The sequence below is a fragment of the Phalacrocorax carbo genome, chromosome 5 (genome assembly GCF_963921805.1).
Source record: "Phalacrocorax carbo chromosome 5, bPhaCar2.1, whole genome shotgun sequence".
In the NCBI taxonomy this organism is placed as follows: domain Eukaryota; kingdom Metazoa; phylum Chordata; class Aves; order Suliformes; family Phalacrocoracidae; genus Phalacrocorax; species Phalacrocorax carbo.
In genome coordinates, this window is record NC_087517.1 from 46,539,968 (window position 1) to 46,562,502 (window position 22,535).

General features: G+C 47.9%; 2 protein-coding genes across 7 annotated transcripts in view; both read right to left on the bottom strand.

The window, feature by feature from the left end:
• Positions 1–22,535, bottom strand: part of LOC104049499 (alpha-ketoglutarate-dependent dioxygenase alkB homolog 3) — a 121,635-nt gene that overhangs the window by 64,585 nt on the left and 34,515 nt on the right. For 2 of the 5 annotated variants that reach the window (XM_064452305.1, XM_064452301.1), the window contains one exon: positions 13,221–13,326. The exons of 2 other annotated variants lie outside the window; for them this stretch is intronic. In XM_064452305.1, the coding sequence (XP_064308375.1) occupies positions 13,221–13,326 (106 nt within the window). Of the gene's footprint in view, positions 1–2,371; positions 2,450–13,220; positions 13,327–22,535 lie in introns of those variants that run through there. One more of the 5 variants, XM_064452307.1, reaches the window with a different exon arrangement.
• Positions 14,664–20,808, bottom strand: C5H11orf96 (chromosome 5 C11orf96 homolog). 2 transcript variants are annotated; one of them, XM_064452315.1, is made up of 2 exons: positions 17,228–20,808; positions 14,664–15,382 (listed from the first exon to the last, which is right to left on the bottom strand). In XM_064452315.1, exon 2 carries the CDS (start codon positions 15,367–15,369, stop codon positions 15,061–15,063), a length of 309 nt encoding a protein of 102 aa, XP_064308385.1. In that variant the 5' UTR covers positions 15,370–15,382; positions 17,228–20,808; the 3' UTR covers positions 14,664–15,060. The 2 variants fall into 2 exon arrangements, with proteins under 2 accessions (XP_064308385.1, XP_064308384.1); XM_064452314.1 differs by lacking the exon at positions 17,228–20,808 and having other exon boundaries at positions 14,664–15,954.

Consider the following 22,535-nt stretch of genomic DNA (forward strand, 5'->3'; position numbering starts at 1 on the left):
TTTGTAACATTCACCCTTGTTTTCTTCTAATCTTACACTATTTTTTCTGCCTCACTTAGCCTTCCTGATGGGAGACAGAAAGGAAAAGACAGCTCTGATACCTTCCTGTTGCCTCCAGCAAGAATCCTTCTCAAAATGCTCAAATGATTGGGGAACATATAGCACTTATCTCACCTGGTCCTCCCAACCTTAAATATTTGAGCATCAACAGTCAGTCAGTACCCCAAAATACCATAAGGTAATGCTGTTCTGATTTTGTTTCACAGGAGAGGAGCAGGTGATTATGCAAAGAACAACATGTTTGAGGTTCCTGTTCTTTACTTTTCCGGCTGAAAAGCCTTAAATGCATTTACTCACACCTCCAGTATTAATGTCCAGGCTACTCACACCTCCAGTATTAATGTCCAGGCTACTAACAGCCTCCTGCACACTCAGCCTTGTCCTGGACTTGCTTGTTATTCCCCTGCTCCAGCGTGTACGTGAAGTATGAGAAGCCTGGGGTGAGACGTTGGCTCACGGGCATGCTGTGATGGTGGATCTGTGAGCCAAGAGGAGCCCTAACCTCCTGCCTCAGCCTCGTTGCGGGTAACCATGATAGCAGCTGAGCCAGCAGAAGCCCAGCCTCACCAAAATATGCTTGAACCCCTCAGTTTTTTACATGGTCACTACAAAATCATGGGGCAAGAGGAGATCCCAGAAACACCCTTCTTCCCCAGCCTGGAAAGATATAAAACCAAAGCCTTAGGTTAAATCCTTGTGACACTGCAGCTGAAACAGAGTGAGCGTGATCCAGGAACAAGCATTCATAATTTGAGGGCTATTTGTACTCTTTTTATGGCTTTCAGTTTTAAGGACAACAAGCACTTGCATTGTGTGTTATTCATAGGCCCCTTCTCGGCAAGCCAAAGGCTGGTTTTAACTTGTCAGAAGTGCCTCTTAGTGCCACTGCCATTAACAGCAACCACATTTTCCCTCTGGTTGTCACTTCACCACTGCCACCTAATATCCTATGCTAATTGTCTCTTACTAGTAGAATACAGTATTCAGATGCCGAGAAACCAGAGGCTAGTTTCAACACATTTGTTAGCCACAGAAGTGTCATAAAGTCCCACCTCTAAAATCCTTGTGACATTTCAGTTTGAGGTCTGCCTTCTACACACTGGCCATTCCGAAGAGCCTTGCCCACTCCTGCATTTCAGCCAGTGCCAGAGACTGGGGTTTCCTCTGCGTAGAGGTGCTTTCAATGCAATGTGTAGTGCAGACACACAGGTGTGCAAGGCATGTTGGGGCTTGCACACGGCTTTATGGGTGCTGCATAGGGTGCACGTGCTGTTACAGATTTACATCCAGGAACACATGGAAATCTGTGTTCAGGGCATACACTAAGCGCACGCATTTCTGGACAGCATGTGGAGCTGTGCGTGTGGTTCGGGTAAATATTGACGCAACAGTTTTCTCTGCAGTTCAGTCTGGCCACAGCAGCCCCAGACTACAAGGAGTCTTTGTGTTCAGATGGCAGATCTCACTGCTGTGGGGGCCAGCTGAATCAGCTCCAGCGGCACAGCCACCCAGCAGCAAAGCTGGGCTGGAGGCAGCTCTTGGCCCCTGCAACTCCTCTCACAGTGCTACTTGTCCAGCTTGTATTTTACTGCATGCATAAGACAGTCATATTCTTTGAAAGACAACCCCTATGCCATGAAGACACATTTTGTATTTGGCATACAGGCATAGTGCCAGGGTAAACAAAGCTGCGGGTTTGTGTTCGGTGCACTTGAGCAGGATGTGCATGTGATGTGCTGCCGGGCTTGTGTTTAGCGCATGCATCTGTAAATCATGGATAAAATGAGAGCACTTTGTGTAACCACGGGTAGGTTGTACCCCATGTTTTACAAGTTGTGTAGGTGTTTGGGTGTGTTTGCAGGTGACTGGAGGATCTCCAAGGAGCTGTAACGCAGTGAAAGCAGCTGGGGTTGGGACTGTATTAACCATCCTAGAGGAGCAACTCAGAAAGGTCAAAGCTCTTCCTGATTTTTAATCAGGTTAAAGCATCCCCAAAGGCAGGCAGGGCTGAGGCACACTAGGCTTATATGTCTGCACTGGAAGACTTTAACCAGAGCAGTGGCCCCACAGCTCGTGAACAAGTAACGTGCACCCTCAGGTCAGGCTAGTGCCTGTGCCTGAACCACGGACTGCTCCCATGCTCACACACATCGTCCCTCAAGCAGTCAGGTCCTCCTGCCTTTTGCCAACAACAAGGGATCCCTAACGCTTTCCTATTATAGTGTCATTAAATAAAAAGGCTTAACAGTGTTTTTTTAAAGGCTGAAGACTCTGACAGAGGTGCTTGAACAGGAGAAATTGAAAAGGTTACCTCAGTCCACTGTCTCTGCTGATGTGCGGCAGCACACGTTTTCTTCCAGCCCTCTGCCTTCGCAGCCGGCTATTTTCTGGGCCTGAAATCAATGGCAGCTTAGACAGAAAAAGAGGCAAAAGCAATCCCCTCCTCAAAACGTCTCTCTCTCTCTCTGGTGAAAGAAACAAAAGCAGAGCATTTTGAAAATTTAACCTTAGCTGTCGCTTGGGCATCTCCTGCTGCCCTTCTGCCCGAGTGCCCCCAAAATGGCCCACCACCCTCCCTGCCTCGCCAGCGCCCTTCCTGGCAGTGCTGCCTCGTGGGGCTGGCACAGCGTCAGGGTGAGGAGGAAGGTACCCGCACCCAGCCCAGCAGAGAGAAGGGCAGCATCAGGCTGCTGAGTTGTGCCTCCCATGAGGCATCACTGCACGAGGGGCAAAATTAGATTTTCCAGTTTCAGTCAGAAGCAAATATTTAAGCTGGGGAAAGAAAAATCAACACAGTGGAAAAAATAAACAAGCAACTTCCTGGCCAAAAAAACCCCCACGATATTTTGACAGGAAATATTTACTTATTAATATGGTTAATTAATTCTTCTATGTGCTGTGGCACTCAGAGACAGGAGGAGAGATCTCCATAATGAATCCAGCATGACACAGAGGTTTTCACAGGCACACACAAAGTGAAGCATGTGGAAGGCCTGATTCTGGTTGGAGCTGTGTCTCGGGAACCATGAAAGGAGGCTGGGGATGGGGAGAGAAGCCTCATCCCACTCCGGGGTGCTGGCATCCCTCACCTAGGCAGCCTATGTGATGCTTCCACCTCATTAGGTATGCTGGAAGCTGTTGGCTGAAGCGTGTGGTAGCCAGGAAACAGCTGTGAGAGCTGCTTTCAGATCAGTGCCACCAACAAGCAGAGGGAGAAGGTAAAAGTAACACTTGCTTTGAGGATCGTGATCTACTTTACAAGCTGCTAAGGAGGCCGCATCTGACGTGCTGTCCCACTTGAGCATGCATCAGGCTGAGAGAGCGCTAGCAAAATGGAAAATGTGAATCTGCTGGGGTTACAGAGACAAGCAGTTACAGGGCTGTAAATCAGAGTTGTGAGTGCGGAGCAGGCTGGGGAGCAGCAAGCAGGCAGAGCAAACATTAAGTAGAGTTACAGCTTTCCATGAAGTTTGTTCACTTTGGGATGATGGCAAGAAAGAGTAGAACGTGGTGTGAGAAGAGGGGCTCTGCTCTGTGGACTCAGTGCTGCTTCCTCAGGGAAGAAAGTTCCTTATTCAGCTGGGAACACTAACAAACCAGAGCTTCACAAAACAAAATGTACTTGGGGAAGGCTGAACTAAACATTATGTCAACCCTATTTATATTTTGAGGAACACAACCAAAGGAGGTAGCTTTCTGTGGGCCGGACAGCATATATTCCTTTAACGTCACAAAACTGGTGTTTCACAGGGACATGACCACAGGAGGTGCAAGAGTCCCCAAAGTTTCTGAGTCCTGCCCTCCTTTTCCACACAGCCCTGCTGACTTGCAGGGAATGAACTAGAGCAGCCCAGGAGGAGCCTGGCACATAGCTCCTGTTCTGCAGCGATCCCAGCAAAGCCCAGAAGACCTGGTGGGTTTTCCTTATGCCCCTCAGGTCCAGCACGGTCTTAAGATATTCACAGAGGATATGGCAGCATGGTGCAGGCTTCAGGCCCCAGAAGTCTTAAGGATGGGCAGGATCCAGAGGGCTCCCAAGAGCCAGTGGAGGGACAACCAAGTGCCAAGGGAAACCTGACACTTCCTTGCTTTAACAGCATTTGGGGTTTTCTTTAAACCTGAGCAGTATCAAAAACAAACATACAAACAAACAAAAAAAGCCTGAAGTCCCTGTCAGAGATGCCCAAACAGATCTTGCAGGAATGGCTGCAGGCTAAAAGCCAGCAAGACCTCCCAGCCCCAGTAGTTTCCATAGGGAGCCCTGCCTCTGCCTGTGATGTGCCAGGGACCCCTGTGACAGCCTTCCTCTTCAGCCTGCCTCCTGCCTAGATAGTTCTGCTCACCCAGGGAGAGCAACCACCCATCCTGCTCCTCTGAGGTATGGGTCTCTGCTAAAGTGCAAAGAAACCACAGGCACAGGTCTCCTGGGGGAGCCGAGCAAAGAGAGGACTTGGATAGCCCTGAGCAGGAGGGTGCAATACACTCAGCAACACTGGGACCCTCTCCAGAGTTTCACTGGCCTTGTCCAAGCCCTGCAGATAAGCAGCAGGAAAGACATCAAGCCAAGCCATGAGGATCAGCCAAGGCCTTGCACACATGTATGAGCATGTTTGTGTAGGAAGCGGGGGCATCGCACAGTGACTGGAGCTTTCAACCCATCGTAATTGAGCTAGGGACATACTCGATAAAAATAGGTACTGCACATTTGGTAACAGCAGGGAAAAGCACAATCCTGGCTTTTCACATACAATCCCAGTCTACCTGTTATTATTGTCCGGGCTCCAGCAATGAACCCTGAGCCAAATTCTGGGGCAATTTATTCCTCGCTCAGTATAATTCAATTTATTGAGTGGAGTTACTTAGTCATTGCAAAATGCAGCCCAATTCTTTTTATTTGGACATTTATTTTATTTTTCTAATCATGCCCCCTGAAATGTTAACCCTACAGCCTATAAACATAACCATTTTCTCTAATAGGACCAACATGGCAGTTGGAAAGGAACCATATGCTGGCACTTGACTTCTTTATTTAGATATGTTCTGGAGGAGGTGGTGCTGATGCTCACTTTAAGATCAGTCGCCAAGTGCCTATACAGGAATTAAGCACAGGGTAGGAGATAAAGTGCACATCCAAAGAGACATGGATATGGGAGGACAAGCACAGAAATCTTTGCTTTCTGCTTATAAAGCCAAGTTTCTGATTGCTTGAAAGCAACCAAACCAAAAGCACAGACACATGCAGACACACATACACCACAGCACTGGGCATGGCATTGCTGTGGGCAGAGATGGGCTGCACGGGGACACTCAGCCTCTTGCCTCAGCCCACCCACCTGCAGTGCCTGGCCAACTGGGTAGCTCAGTACAATGAGCCTCAGGGCATCCTGCCTGGCTCCTACCAAAAAATTTCCCCCAGTCTTGGGCTTAACACAACATTTGTGCAGCAAACACCACAGCCTTGAACACCCTCCTCCAAGGCAGGTATCAATAACATTCTTGGAGGGACCACTCCAGCGCTCACTTCCCACTGGAGACCTGATGCCATGTGGGGAAGGGGCTGTTGTTCCACCACAGCCATGACAACTGTGCCCCCAGCCAAGAGCTGTGCACTACCTGGGGAGCATTGGCAGGGTATCAGCACCTCTGACCTGCCTTTGCTCTGCCTGGACAGGCAGCTGCGGGGTCGCACCCAGGCCAGACTGGCCAGCTGGACTTTGCCCCAGAATAGTGCAGGCAGCCAGCACAGCTGGGCAGCAGCCCAGGGGCATCCAGAGGCTGCTGCTGGTCAGATAAAGGTCCCTCATCCCAGCTGCAACTGCACACAGGCAGCACTAGTACATCACCTGGTTGTACCTGCCTGGCTTCTGGCCACTGGTGGCTTGGGAAGCCTCTGTCGTCCATCCCCATGCAATCATTACTAGCTCTGCATAAACTCTTCTCCTAAGAATTTGCCTAATTGATTTTTGAGTGGGCTGGTCCTTCTGGCATCCACAACATCCTTTGACAGTAAATTGTGTGATTCTGTCATTACTTGTGCAAGAAAAGTATTTCCTTTCATTTGTCCCAAACCTGCTGTCCAATAACTTATATGCTGCTGCAGATCCTGTATTATCAGAATAATTAAGAAGTTCCTCAGTGATCTTTGGAAATCATTCATTAGTTCCTGCCTCTCCCTCCTATCTTCCTTTTTTTTTTTCAAAGCAAAATGTCCTACTCTATTAAATTTCTGTTCAACAGCAGGAAATATAGATAACTTTGGGGTTTTTTGTGTTTGGTTTTTTTTTTTTTTTTAATAACTAGACTTAAACAAAATATTCAAGATACTAGAGCACTGTCATTTTAGACAGTTGCCAGATTAGGATTTTGCTCTTGATTTCTTTCCTCGTAGTTATCAACATTCTTATGACTTAATCGTTACTGAATAGCAAGTTGACGTAAGACTATCCCCAATGACTCCAGCATCTCTTTCACCATCAATAACTGCTGCATTAGAGTACTTCATATTGAATATATAGTCAAGTATATGTAGTTTACAGAGTTGCAAGAAATAGACTTAGCTTTTCTGATATTGCCTTATCTTCCCTGAGTGTTCACTTTAGTCTCTGTTCAGCCAGAGGGCCAAAGACTTTCTAGCAAGCTTCCTTCTTTCGATATGCTTGCAAAAGTTTATAGCAGAAGCTTCTAGCCTTTTACAAGCCATTCTTCAAAATCTTTTTTTTAAGCATGTCTTATTATGATTTCACATTTAGCATTCCAGCATTTATGATCTTTTCTGTTTTCCCCCTTTGGACATGACTGATGCTTTTTGCAGGATATCTTTTTATTTCTAATAATATTCTTTAATCTACTGTTTAACTATCCTAGCTATTTTTATTCTTTTTGAGAAGTCTTTCTGGTAGTTCAATTTATCATGGACTCCTAATATACAGAGCCTAGATATCTGTAAGCCTTTTTTACTTTTTTGACTTCTTTTAATTTTCATCTTTGAAGATAAGGTGTTACTGTAGTGGATGGGGGAAGGAAATTTTACCCTACAGAGATGTGATATTTAAATGTTTGATTATCACTATTGCAGAGTGACTCCTCATTGCTTCTGTATACTCTAAATCAAGAGCTCCTCGAGGCTTATAGGTGCTCAGACTTGTTGCTCTAGGGAGCACTGCTTATAGTACCAAAATGTAGCACCACCATCACGTCCTTTTGCAATATTTACCCTGTCTGTATGAGGTGATGTGAAATTTCTCTTTATTGCTTTATTGGCTGCCTTTGTACACAGAATAGCTCATCCACTGCAGCATCCCCTCTGGGTGCTCCATATCACCACCCTAGTCACATACTGATCCTATGGGGGCATGACATCTCCATCTGCAAGGATTCTGTGGTACTTGCTGGCAAGATTTACTTAGCTATGTTGTTTAAATCAGGTTTTCTTTCACATAAAGCGTTACTCCTCTCCTGGTTGACATACTCAGCCCTCACATTCCTTGTAAGTCCTTCTGGTCTGCTCCTTTCCACTAAGCTTCTGAAGCAACCACGTTTTGGCTCAGACACGATGCAACCCTCTTCTCTCAGATGCTCACATGAAGCCCTCCTTCCTCCCTGATGCAGCCTCACATTCATGCTGACAAAATAAGCCCTTTCCTAATGTAGAAACACCATGGGGTCCCTGCATAGCAGAAGGAGGAGAGCCACCAGGCTCTCCTGAACAGGGGGATGGGACCCCTGAGAAGCCTGGTAATGGGTAAATACCATTCATCAACTTTCTCAGCCTCAAATCCTAGCACAGTTCACCAGCAAGTAGCAGGACACTTTTTCCTCCCCAGTTCCCAAAAGTATCTGCTAAGCAGCAGAAAGTCTTCATGTCCTCAAAGGACGGGTGGCATCTGGTCAGCCAGGGGCTGCACACAGCCTCTGACGAGTGACACGGAGTCTGGGCCAGAGGGGCTCAGGCTCTGTGCAGGGCGCTCTGGCAAAGCAATGCCTCCTTCTCTGGCACAGGTGATCTCACCATGCAGCTGTGAGTTTTATAAGTCATGACATCACATTTGTCCTCTGAATACATCCAAGTCCTCTCCATTGACCCACCAAACACATCTCCTGTGGCTGCAAAGCAACAGCCCTCCATCTGCAGGGTTAACAAATCAAGCCTCATCAATTCCCTGTCTTCTACAGGGAAACTGAGGTCCAGAGAGAAGCAACTTGCTTGGGGCCACGCAGTGCACCAGCAGGAGGATCAGAAACAGCACTACCTCACTGTGAGCATGAGACCATTTTCTGTCCCTGAACAAGCAGTAAATCCCAGGACCCCCAACCACCAGCACCCCTGACCTGAGCCTTAGAGCACCTTCACATCTAAAGCTAAGCAGAAATCACAGCAATCCTACCACCTTCCCTGCTCTGCCCTCTTGCTTGCTTCATCTGTATGGTAAAAACACATAGGGGCACTTTATTCAGGAGTAAACACACACACAGACACAGTCATAAAATAACTAAACTCCTAAAGCTAGTGGATTGATTATTTTGGGTTGATCTTCTGGGAATAGGAGGAGTTGGTTGATAACTCTCACATTTATTTTGGGAAGCAAGAATGTCACATAAAAAATGTCAATATGCTTCATAACTAGAAAAAGCATGCAAAACTTCATTTCATTGGATCCCAAGGGTGTGTAAACTCAGGGGTGCTACTAATGGAAGTTGATTGAAAACAGACTCTCTTGTTTGCCTTCTTAGGCAAGCTGGCCACATCCAATTTTGCTCTGATGTTGGGTATTTTTGTCTTTTTCTTTCTTGCATTCTTTCTTTCTTTCCTTTCCATTCCCAGGCAACTCTGCATTATCTGCCTCTCTGCAAAGTGACAGAGATGTTTCCTTCCAGGTTTTGGTGCCTCTGCATCTTTCCACCCCTTCAAAACCCAAGTGTTCAGTCTGCCTCCAAAGTGCGGAGTACCTTGGAGCTGTGCAGGTCACTACAATACTGCATCCACACCTCTGTGAAACCCCCCTGCATGCATTCCTGGTCAATAAATGCCAGCCACATATGCACTGCTGCCATATGGTTGAAATGCATCCAACTCAGCTTAACAGCAAATGTTTAACAGTAAGCACGAGCAATAACCTATGTTTCCAATGCTTCTTTACTTCTGTTTGCTTTTACTTAAGGAACAGTGGAAAAACCATGTTGCCTTCCTGAACTTCCCCTGAAAGATTCAAGTCAGCAGAGTGCAGGCTCCCTCAGACATTAGAGGTTGCTGTGAAAAGAGACCGAAATGGATCTTTAACTATCATGGTCAGGACCTCCAAATACTTCTCAAAGGGAAAACACTGACTTGCCAGAACCCCAGATTAAATGTAGCAAGCACATAAACATCCTTCACAAGGTTTTGTATTAGCCAAGACTCGTTTCACAAGCGAGCTGTGTTCTCTCCTTGCCCGTCCCCTTCCCTCCTGCCCAAGAAAGGTCATTTTCTTCACAGGGGGGGAAAAAAATCTTCCAAAACAACAGGGTCTTAAATCAAGCTGAGGAAGAAAACTTCCCTTTCACCCGTTCCTAATAAATAACTTCAACCTCTTCAATGCAAATATTTCCAAACAAAGAATCTCTGTTGGAGACAGAGTCGTAAATTATCACGGTAGATCTTGTTTTGCTTGAAATCAGACCCAGGCAAACCTTGGTTTGGTTTCAAAGAATGTCTTCTGCAGTTTCGTATCAGTACGGACTCAGGGAGAGCCCAAAGGAAAGCCCCCTCCACTCTTGCCTCAGCTCCTCCAGCCTCTCCCCATTGCTGCCACCAGCTCCCACTCTGTCTGGGAGCAGGGCATGGATGTCCCAGCCAGGCAGGTGCACATCACCCACACTGCCCCCAAAGCACAACAATAATTACGTTTCTGTAAGGTTGTGTGAAGCCTCAGAGTATCAGAGCAACAGCCTGGACATTTCAAGCCAGTCCAGAAACATGCTCAGGAACATCAGCAAATAGCATGAATTCTCAAGGGGCAAATAGAGATCAACTCCAGAGCACAGCAGGACCAAAGCCAATCTGACACCGTTGCAGCCAAAATCAGGATTTGACCCTATACTATTTATAACACATCGCGACATTTGCTAACACAGTAGTCGCAAGTGCATAATTGCCAAGTTCACACATTTAATAGCCTTAAAGCTGATGCTCTGGCACAAGAAATGGCCACACGACTCTGACACCACAGTTATTCATTACGCAGGAAGTATTTCCTCCTCCCCTGGTACCAGTTAAACTAACTGCACTGTCAATTAAATAGCTGGAGGTGCTTTGCTCTACAGTGAAGAGCTGGGCCACTCTGTTAGCAGCACTCACTCTAGACTAGACAGACCAGGCACAGGAACACACACACGTATGTGTGATGAGATGCTGGTTGGGAATTAATTCATTCCCAAAATTAATAAATTCTCTCAAGTTCAGCCACCTGGGTTCAGTCGGCTGCTCAATTGGAAGTGAAAGACCGCGTACTACTTCTTGATGAAGCCTGCAGGGGTGCGCTGGCCACCTCCCTGTCCTGTGCAATGGACTCTTACTTCAGGAGAAGGTGAGCTCCCCTTGTATGTGTTATCACCGGACACATGATTATTTTCTGCTCAGGATGTAATCTCACATCTTTACAGCTTAAAAAATACCCCTAAAGTTTGGAGCCAGGCTTCCTGAAGCACTGTGCACAGCTTGCACACTCTATTTAAGATGACTGTAAGAAGCTAAACGCACAGGTGCATCACTGCACAGGCAGGCTGAGCTCTGCTCAGGGATCTCAGGCTATCTGCACCTCCCCAAGGTATTTCCCCCACCACACACACACACAGAAATGCAAGCCCCATGGGCACCTTGCACATGTACAAAAGACAGCTTGGGCCCAGCCATGCCACCAGAGCTGAAATTCAAACAGGGCTAGATGCAACCTGGAGAACCATGCCCATCTCCTCTCTGGTGGTGGCCTCAATAGCCCACAAAGATCGAGGGCCCTCAGGGCTCAGGTCCACACACACTGTGCTCTGCTAACGCTGCCAGGGAGCTACAAGCCCTCAAAGGGCAGCCAGCAAACTGCTGGCACTGCTAACATTTGAAAACCACAGCAACCAGATTTGCTAGAGCTTGTCTGCTGGCCCGTTACATGGCAATTAGTTTGCTGTCAGTCTGACAACTGAATAGATGTCTTGGTTTGTGCTTTGTCCCACAGTCCACCCACTGTGGTCCCACAGCACTGAGAAGAGTCAGAAGAGTTGTGTCATCATTAACCAGCTCCTAAAGCAAATGCATTCTCTGGATCCCAGCACAGAAACCTGCAGGAATTACAAGTACCTTCTCATATTTGTTGCTGATAGCAGCTCCACTCTGAAGTGTCCCCAGTGAGCCACTGGAAACCCAGAGACGAGGGAAGGCATCCGATGGCAGAAATGGTGCGCACACAGCTAGGAGAGGAGACTGTCCTCAGCCCCTTGAGGTGAACACTAAATTGTAACCAGAAATCCTCCATGAATTAATGAGTCAAATTTAACTAAATGTTTTGGGGAAAAAAAGCAGAAAAAGCTTGTCCATAAGGCGCACAGTGAGGATTTTTCTTTGCTGATGCCAGGAGAGCAACAATACTGCACCAATCAGATCCCCACTATGCTTGTCAGGCCAACGTAAGGCACGGAGGCACAGATCCACCACGCCAGCATGAGTAGCTTTACACTAACACAGCATTTCAACACAAACTCAGGCGAAAATGCTGACAAGCCTGAAGGGGACTGGACACAAAATAGGAAGAGAATAAAAGAATTGCTTTCAAGTTGGAGCTTTTACTCAGCCCACTGGGTGCTCCTTTCACCGCAGAGGACAGGATAATTTACACATGCGGCGATACAAGAATAAAATGGTCCTATGAAAGACAAATTCTGCTGTGTGATTTCCTGTGATTTGGAAAAATGGGGCTGAAGGCACTCCTGGGGTGCTCAGTCTCCCCTCCACCCTGATACCCATCCTGCTATGCCACGAGTGTTTGGCTCCCAGCTCATTTCTGTGCAGATATAGGATGCTCATGCCTATTCGCTGCCATCCTGGGCGCTGCTCATCAGTGCTGCCATCCTGATGCCACTGCAAGCAGCATCTCTTGGATGCTTTTAAGCTTTGAATTGCTGAAGGGAAACGTACAACCCACATCTCAAGCCTGGGTAGTGGGTGACAGACTCAAACCCCTTTGATATAGTTGATTACACCCAGTTAAGTGAATTTAATAGGTCTTCCTGCAATCCTTACAGGACAGATACCCACAATGCTAAAAGACATCGCAAGAGAAACCTTCAAAATTAGCAGCACAGGAAGACTGGAAGGGAGGTTTATTTTTCCAGCTGCATTCAGGAGGGCCTCTCCAGGACAGAGCTAAAACACCCTGGCTTTTCACCCTTTTGCCTTCGTCATAACAGTTTGGAAGATAAACGCTAGACTATCTTTAGCACTGGCACCTCCCATGTTATTCACTTTGAGATGGAGCAGAAAAATGTTAACAAAAAACAGTTGAAGAGAAACTTACTTATTCATCCTAACCACTGGAATATGGCTTTTTCTCAAATATTATGCTACAACAGATTCTCAAACCCTCTTTGTTCTCTGTGTTAACATCCACATTTGTCTCCAGAAAGAGGAAAGGGAATAGGGCTATTTTCACCCTTTCAGGAAGCGTGTACTCGATGCTTTGCTGCTGGCTGGAGCAGCACAGCCTCCTGTCCCTCCTGCATGATGGCAGCACAGCTGCACACTAACGCAGGGATGGGAAGGATGACAGTAAATGGCCTGCTCTTAATCCCAGCTGCCAAACAGAAATGATAAGCAGGGAAGAGGACCGTGTGCTCACAGCCTCTTGAAGCTACCACACACTTCATGTATCATGGGGATTTGCAGCAGAGCCGAAAGCCAAGCAAGACTGAAAAGTAGTCTGAAACCTGTGATATGGGGAGGTGGCTGTATAGGCTCTGGAAATCTTACAGAGCTCATTAGTCCTCTGTGAATATTATGCAACATTTAGGTACATGGCTATAGAGTTCCCACAGATGTTTCAAACCTTTTCACAAGCTCAAAACTCCCAGATTCCTAACAGCATTAGGAAGTCATCAAGAAAAATTAGCCCAGCAGTTAGTAACTAATTATTACTTACCGAGTCCAGTTTGCCTGGCTGAGAGCTGCTCTGAGGTCAAGTTGCTTTGCCTTGTATGCAGATATTGTGTATGTACTGCACTTACACAGAAAGCGGGCATCAGGATCTAACAGCAAAGGGAGACAAGCTGTTTCACAGACTGCATGCAAGGGGACAGTGAGGTGGTTTAGATGCTTTTTTTACAAGGAGGTCAGGTCAAAAGCCCAGACCTCTTTCCTTACCTGCTGGATCGCATGCACGACCCTCCCCTGCTGCTGGAGGTCAGGTGGCTTTCCTACTGCAAGGGATTTTTTAAAACTCTTCCCTTACTTATAGAAGTTGGTGAAGGACCTGTCCAAAACCAAGACAGCCCCCACTCCTGATTTTCCTCAGCTTTAGGCAAGAGGAAGAGAGACAGGCTTCAGCTGTGCCCAGAGCCACCACCAGGCTCTTCATGCAGGTCGTTTGCTGTACTTCAGTGCCCAGTGGATGTAAGCCCGTGGTTGCCAGCTCTGACTAGGCACCCTGTTCATCCTCTTCTTCCTCCCCAGCCCTTACCTCCCCTGATAAGCTCACAGCATGCTGTTTATCGCTATTTATCGGTATGATTGCACTTCAAGCCAGGACATAAGAAAAGCTGTAACTCACCAGAAAATCTTACCAGAGATGTTAATTAGAGTCTACAGCTCATTGTCCTGATAATACCTAATAGCTGGGAAGTTTCAAGTGCCTGAGGCTCACCTCCAAGGAAGATGCTCCCATGGGATTACACTATTAGCACAGAAGTATTTCAAGAGAGTGAAGAAAATACAGGGAAAAGATTCCCAGTCCAGGAATTTGCTCTCCCTTCTGTAGGGAGCTTCAGATGCTCCTCGGCACATACACCATGGCGAGAGAAAAATATTACAAAATCTTACACACACCCACACACAGAAGCCCCGCATAACTTCACTCTTATACCACATCAAAATACCCTTGCTTTTCAACTCCAAGAAAAGAACTTCCACAAGTACCGCTTACTCTAGCGAACTGCACGATAACAAACTACCAAACATCCCTGCAGCACTAAACACCTCACGGGTCAGAAGGGGAAGGGGAGGAGAGGCAAAACCAACTTGGATGAGAACAGAAAGTATATACGCATTTATGTGCATGCACTAGGCTTGCCCAGTTGCATTCAGGCTCTCAGACAACCAGTTATACGCTCCTTAAACATAAATTCAGGTTAGCACAAAGATCTCCAACAAGCAAAAAAGTAATCTAAAATCACTCTGCCTTGGCTCTCGTTTCATTAGTGTGCACCTGACAGTACCGGCTGCAAAATGCCTCTGAGCAGCATCCCTGCAGAAGGCATTACTGCTGCCACATCAGCTGCCGACAGCCTTTAAATCCCTTTAGCCTTCAAAAGGGTAAAGGAAGCTGAAAGAGGGCAGTAGACCCCTGAAATAAGAACAGTCCGGTACGTACTGTGCAAATATATCAGATTTTATTACTCTTTCATGGAAATAATAACAGGCATTCAGGTAGAAACATATTAAATTAATGCAGTCAACAGTTTAAATGCAAAAATAAATATAAAGTCCAGCAGCTCAATGCATCTATAACAGCTCATTTCTTCTAACAAATAGAAAAGATTTTTTTTTTTGTCTTTTAAACGGAGAGTTTCATACAATCAAATAGAAACGAAGGTACAAGCGCTTTCTTAGAAAACATCCCAACCCGGCTGCCCGCTCAGGGCGCTCCTCAGCCGGCGGCTCCTCGCAGCCCTGGCCGGGTTCAGCCGGGTCCCGCCTAGCCGGACCGAGCCCCACCGAGTCCCACCGAGCCGGGCCGGGTCCCGCCTAGGCGAGTCCAGCCGCCCTCAGAGGGCCGAGTCCGAGTCGCTGGAGTCGAGGCTGTTGCGGAGGCGGCAGCTGCCCAGGCGGTCCCGCTGCAGGCTGAGGTTCTGGGTGCTCCGCCGCAGGCACTCCAGCGACTGCAGGAAGGACTTCTTGGCCTTCTCCTCCTCCATGGGGGACACCCCCTCCTCCTCCACCTCCTGGATCTCGTCGAAAGTCACCGGCTGAGTCTTGAAGCGCGACTGCCGGGGCCGCCGCGGCTTGCCCCGGGGGGCCTTGGCGGGGCGGGCGGGCGGGGGGAACTCCTCGGCCAGGCAGACGAAGTGGGGCATCACCGCCTGGTAGCTGGAGCAGACCCCCATCAGCTCGGCCGGCTTGGCGGCCATCCTGCCACCCGCGGGAGTGCCCGCCACGGGGGCCGGGGCCGGCGGAGCGGGGTGGGCTGCTTCGGCCGTGCCGGGCGGGATGCCGGGGCTCCGGCGAGCAGCGGCGGCCGGGCGGGGACGGAACGGGACCCCGCCGACAGGAGCGGTACCGCGGGGAGAGGAGCGGCAGGGTCGGGTCGGGTCGGGTCCGGTCCGGTGTGCGGTGCAGAGCGCAGGGTGCGATGCTTCCCGCCGCCTCAACGGAGCCGCTGCTGCCGCCGGCCCCTCGCCGCCGTTATATACACCGGCGCTGCCCCCGCGGGAGCATGCTCAGACGGCAGCGGAGCCCGCTTGCAGCCTGTCGGGCCCTTCCCTTCCGCCTGACGTCCTCTCCCGGTACCGCTGTCAGCTCGCCACCGCCGCCCCCGGAACCCCCCTGCCCCGGGGGCGGGATTGGGAGTGGGGCGGCGGGGGGATGCCTCGCCGCTGCCCCTGCGGAGGCTTCGCCCTCGGCCCCTGCGACCCTTGCCGGTCCCCGGTCCCCTCCCCCTGGCTCCTCTCCTCCCCTACCCTAGCCCCAGTCCCCTGTTTCCTCTCCCCCAGCCCCGGCCCCAGAGCATCCATCTCCTGGGCGCCCAGGGGAACGTCCATCCAGCAGGTTATCGAGGCCTCACTACATCCCCGAGAGCCACAGCGACGGCTCAGCTCTCTGTATCTTACCTCACAACCTTTGTTATGAGTACTACAATGTCTATGGCTGTAAATGAATACTAACAGACGTGTCACGGCAGCCTTCAGTAGGGATTGCTGCCATCAGGATAGCATACATACGGTTAAAAGAAATCCCACAGCCAGCCCAAAGCTGCATTTGGGGCATTGTGGCATTCAAACTCCAGAGGATGGTCCCAGCCAAGAAACCATCAGCAACAGAGGGTTAAGCAGGACTCAAGACACTGGGGTCTGTTCCCAACTCTGCCACCTCTAATCTAGTTTAAATGTCCACTTCAGTGTGACTCCATTTTTTTTTTTTCCTTTTGGAAGGGATCCTAAAATTTTCCATTCCCTGTGGGCTCTAATTCTTCTTTGATATGATGTGCAATTGGATCCTCAGAGAAAAAACAGCATACAAGTATTACTGAGCTGAAACAAAAGCTTGCAGATTAGTAACGGCTGGGACCATGCTTTAAAGCTGTGTGCACTAAGGAGTCTCAGTGGTGGAAAAACCCAACAGCATAAGAAAAATGTATAACAGGAATAGGAAAGGAGCTAGAAGGAAGCAGAGTAGAAAAGCACGAGGGAGGAAGAGCCTGAAAGGGTGAGTCTGTCCCCTCTTCAGGGCTAATGTTAGACTATTCCCATAAAGACATTCTCTGGTATAGCTTCACCCACTCAAGAGGTTATTTTTGAAGCTTGATTAGGAACCAGGAGGGAAGCAGAGGCTTAGCAATGGCATCGGGAATCCTGGTCTGTGCCAGCAAGGGGATGGGGACAGGGCGCTCAAGGCCCCAGGGTTTGTGCAGAAGTAAGTACCCCTGTGCTCGGCACGCACCCACCGCAGTGCAGCATAGTGCTACCTGGGCCAACTCCAGCACCAGCCGGTGAATTAGCCCACAGAGAGGTGTGCGCTTACCCCAGCAGCCCTGGGTTCTATGCCCAAGCTAGCACATCTGCAGCTAGCTTGAGTTTGTTGCACTTCGCTACAAAACATATTCTTTGTACAGAGGTAGACGAGTGCCGTGAGAAAAAACAGAAGCTTTAACATATAGCACACACATCCTGTGCCGTAGTCCAGCATGCCAAAAGGCACTTATTTTTATGAGCTCACCATGAGAAAGTCTCAACTTTGTCTCTGGGTAAGAGTCAGGACTGGTTGCTCCTCCTTTCACACTGCCTTAGCAGTGGCGATGTTTCAGGATCTGCACTGGAAACAAACCGTTCTAATTACAGCCCTGTCTCAAATGGGATAAAATCAGTACAGCTTTGGGAGATAGGGGACCAGAGGCACTTGGTAGTGCATTTCCAGAAGTCTGGCTGCTTTGCCTCTTGCGGCATAAAAGAAACATGAAGAGTCTCAGCTTTAGGAAGCACCTGGCTGCAATCTCTTAGCTCCTTGGGTCCCCAAGGCAGCTTTAGGGCCAGGTACAGTTTGAAGACTTTTTTGGGGGAGATAAAATTAGCTTAATAAGGGAACAATTTTCTGTTTGGTCAAATTGAATCATTCCACCTTGGAGAAGGCTGTGTTTTTTACTGTTGACTTTAGCCTGTAAAGCTCTTACCTCCAGTACGACAATTCCCTCCCCCCGAGCCCCATTTTACGACAGTTTTTATTCCCGACAACTTTGGCCCTCGCCCTGCTGCAGGACCAACTGTGTCTCCTCAGCACAGCCCTCCACGAGGACGAGTCTGCAGAACAGTTTGGACTCCTGGGGCTGAGCTTGTCTGTCCTGCAGACACAAGCTGTGGGTTGACATAGGAGCCTTGTTCTGGCAGTGGAGAAAAGCATCTCACATTCATATGAAGCAAGGTACATTTAATCTGCTCTAGCAACAGCCTAACATAAGAAGATCCAAGGCCCTGCAAAAAGAAAGGCCGGTTGACTTGGTATCTGAAATTCAACACGCGCATCCCCAGTCCAAACTGCCCATCTGGTTTCATACAGAAAGTTCAGTATGAGGGCAAACTGGTTTTGCTTCACGTAGAGCGAACTTTTCATTCCCTCCCTGTTCTGATTACAAAATGCTCTGGGAAGTTGCAACGCTGAGTTGGAACAACATCACCATGGTAATAACTGGGAAGCCTTAAGATTTTATTTGAGACAATTCAGAAAAAATATCCTGTGACATAATCCCCCAAGTTAGGTCTGCAATGCGCTAATGTAAAAACTATATTTACTCCAGTGGTTTAAATCATGACTTTAATCTCGGTTGCTCCCGATACTGAAATGTGACCTCATGGTATAGATTACACAAACTCTCTGCCATGTGGATCATCAGAGCAGATTTCTTTCCTGCACAGTACAGGGCTGAAGTCACATTGTACACCAGGGCACTGCCCAGGGGCTGGGGGGGACCTTTACCTGGGGCTGGGAATGTTTCAAATGCTGCATATTTTACATAAAATATCCACTCAACAGCTGTGGGGCCTTGGAGAGTTAAAATGCCAGTTTCACATGAGGAGAAACAGCTAACGCTGCTGAAACGGCACCACAGCAATTAGTTTATGTCATCAGGTCACTCATTTTACAATGCAATTATAGGAAATACATGCATAGCCTATTAATTATTATTCCTCTTGCTGGCTATCAGACTGAATGCCACTGAAGGGAAGGGAAAGAGTGAGAAGAGAGAGAGAGAAATCCACCCCTTTCTGTAGAAAAAGAAACTTCTCAAAGGCCAGGGCTTCCACAGAAACCACCTGTAGTGAGGCGATGCCAGTGCGGATACCCTGAACACCGTGGTTTGTGCCCCAAAAATGGAGCAGCGCTGTAACCCTGTCATCGGAGTTGATGGGGCCTCCCTGCAAGTCAGTGGAATAAGCTGCTTCCCAGCGGGATGCCTTCAGCCCATCCCCAGCAGGTGGGTTTTAAATCTCCTCTCAAAACATACTCGAGAGTAAAACCTGCCTCTTGCTGTCCTGCCAGGCTTCCAGTAACACTTTGTACTCTGTCAGCCACAACACAGCACCTTGTCATGCACATCATCTCCTCAGCATTCTGCTCCATTAATTAATTTCCATCAGAAGTGGGAAGGAGTTGCAGTTCCTTCTCCAGTATAGTTCACATCCTGAAACAACCATTTAAAAAAAAAAAAAATAAAAACATTCGGCTAAATGCAAACTAACGAACACCATATTACAAATAGGAAAGGACAAAATAAAGAGGCACTCAACGCAAGTTACTTCTGAAAGCAGAAGGTAAGCTCATCTTTTTCTCTGCCTGCACACACACATTTGATTTGAACTTGAAATTGTACCTTTCTGACAGGAACAGAAGTTACTCAGCGAGGCCCAATGGAAACCCACTCTGGCTCTGCTGCCTGGAAGAACGCAAGCCATTGGTACTTTCTAACTCTCGTAACGAAACAGCAGCACCGCCAAGCACAGTTTAACTCAGCAGCCAAACCTCTCTCAAGCACACGTGAATGCATTTACACCAGGGAATTGTTTGACTAATTACTTGCAAGGGCTACACACTCCAGGTTGCCTTATCCCTTTCCTTATGCATTTGGTTGGATATCCTTTGTCTTTCTTTCCAGTGTTTCCAGCTGGGACTTTAACAGCCTTTTAACACTTTTTTCCTTTTAACAAACATAAATAAAAGCAAAGCCACCCCCAGCAGCTGACTGCCTGAGGGTAATCCTACGGTAGGGATCACACACCCGCATGCTCACAGTCAGGCAGCCAACAGAGCAACACACAGCCAGCATTGTAAATGCTTGATGTGGCTCTTGAAATATTTTCCTAAAGACAGATGCCTCACGTTCCTTGGGCCACGGCGAGGGGCATCCTACCTGGCAGCACTCGGTGGTAGCCATGTGGAGCCCTGCATCTGGCAGCACAGGTGAGGCATAAGCACTTTTCCCCTCTGCAGCAGGCAGTTCTCTGCAGGGATTTAGCTGCAGGATTGGAAACCTCCATAGGCAAGGGAAGATTGGGCTTGTTCTGCAGTGCACCCTGACTCCAGCCTCCTGTAGGCTGGGGCTCTCCTTCTACACTCTGAGCACCACGATTTTGTCCTCAGCAATGTGAGACAAGGCAGAAGCCTTAGGCAATAAGGTGTGAAGAAACTCCCCTACAGCACTCACCATATCTTGGAGAGCAGGTAGTTCAGCAAGGCACCAGTGCACAGCACCAGGAGGCTTGGGTCCCTCGGGGGTGTTTGCAGGCAGCTTATGAAAAATTATTTCTACGAGCCCTTTCCATGAGAAAGGTCTTGCTGACATACCAGGGAGTTGCTAGGATGGGCAAGTTTTCTGAAGCATGCTTTGAACTGGATGTTTGATGCATGAATTATAGGTGTATGGAAGGATTTTTACATCTCCCCAGGTGATCTGCCACAAAAATGGTGCCACCTTGCCACGTATCGAGGTTCCTGAGATACTTCTCTAGACAGAATACTTTTTAAGAGGTTTGTCTCATTTTTATAGAGACTTGGCCATTTTATCTAAAGCATTTCCTTCTAAGACAACCTAAAGTAATAAGTCTGTTTAAAAATTGAATTCAGCTAAGTTGGCAACTCCAACTTTTTCTTTTTCCAGATAGCTTCACAGCATGATCCTCCCTTCGTCTGTCCCTGAAACCTGGCTCCTCCTCTTCCCTGTCCTCCAGCTGCATCTCCTGCTCCCTGTTCCTCAGTCACAGCCACTATGGTTTTAGCAACACTCACATGCACCCAAGCCCACCAGCCCAGGAATGCTTACCAGCACTGGGCAGGGCGGTGGTCACCATCCCCACTGGCACCTCTCACTAGCTGGGAGCTGACCTGGAAGAGAAGGTGTTCCACTACGCAGCATTAGCCATACAAAGTCTGAGCATTGTTAATTCCATTAAGTATAACTACATAATCTATATGTATATTCATAAAATGTAATTTGATGCAATGCTGAATCATTTCAGAGGCGTGGTCACAGGCCTAGGACAATGGAGATGTAAGCCTGCCATGGGTTTTTACTGCGATGTAAGACATTGAAACCCACGCTTCAGCTTCCCAGTGAGGCATGTGAGAGGAGTGCTGTTGTAACTTGGCCAAGGGCAGTCAGGTCAGGCTTGGGCCACTTCAAAATGAAGACCATAAAGATCAAAGTCAGGTTTGGTAGGAAGGATGAGTTGAAATGAGGAACCCCCCGAAGCAGAGGAGTCAGCCAAAGGCAGGAGTGCAGTGAAGGTCAAGACAGGAGGGAGCAGGAGGAACAGCAGGGCCATGCAGGCTGGTCAAAGGCAGAACCAAGACTGGAGTAACAAGAGCAAGGGGCAGAGTCTGGGGTCGAAGACTAGGATGGCAAACCCAGCAGGGGGCCGTACGGCACACTGCCTGCAGGGTACATGGCATTTAGCCCTCTTCAAACCTCACTTTTCCCTGCCAGCCTGTTTTAAGATCTGGGAGCGGGTCCATTTCCCTCAAGTGCAGCAGCCAGCACTGCAAGGCAAGGATGTACCCACGGCATGACTGTCAGTCACGACAAACACTCTGTAATGCTTGTGAGAAGCTCCTGATACAACACGGTTAACAGAAAGTATAGGTATTCAAAGCTCCTACCTCCTCAAGTACCTTATTTGCAGTCTTGCCTGACTTTTTATGAGCTGCAATAAATCCCATAAAGCTTCTGCCCACTGCCACTAGGACAACGTAGGCACTAAGACAACATACTGACTAAAATGTTTGAATGTATTAATGCTCCTCACAGTAATATATTATTTCATTCTCTGTATTGAGTTGTTTTAATTGTAAAGTGACAGCTGAAGTGAGAAGTCAGTGTTTCAGTAGCACGTCGCAGGATAACAGCATTTGGCTGTCATCGCACCACTAACAATAATTGTAGTAACAAAAGTCTTTGTTTTCAGAGAGCTGCAAAATGTTCCCTGATGGAAACTGCTACATTAAATTTCCCTTGTTTGGCCTGGTGGGCGTCAGAAGGGATGGCAGCTTTTCCCAGCGCTGTTACTGACGTATTGGGACATGGTGCTACAGGGAAACGAGATAAGAGTGTGGTTTAGACAACTGGAGACCAGTGATTGCAGAAAACTCAGCTGTTTAAAGAATGAAACCGTACTTTTAACAAATTTAGAGACTGATTGCTTTCAGCATTCCTGCTGGTACAAGTTGCTGCCACCTGGAGCAAAATTAATCTCTAATCTACAATTTAACTGTTGAGGTACTATTTGTATGTCTAGTTGTTACTGTGACCCTATCAATGACGCAGTGCAGAAATTAGGATCTGTATTTCAATAATACCTTTTGCAATTAATAAAATACGTCCCGTTTCAGGTTGAGAAGCTTAAAAAATATTTTTCCCCACGCAAAATCACTTAAAAAGTACCCAACTGCTGATTTTTGCAAAAGCTGAAGAAATTGGCCTTTCTTATGTGGGTCAAGATTAAAAAAATCTTAAGTCAGTGCAACGAACAGGATCTTAGCA

Excerpts from the sequence above, each read along its gene's own strand:
- C5H11orf96 (XM_064452314.1), bottom strand. The coding sequence starts at position 15,423 with ATGGCCGCCAAGCCGGCCGAGCTGATGGGGGTCTGCTCCAGCTACCAG.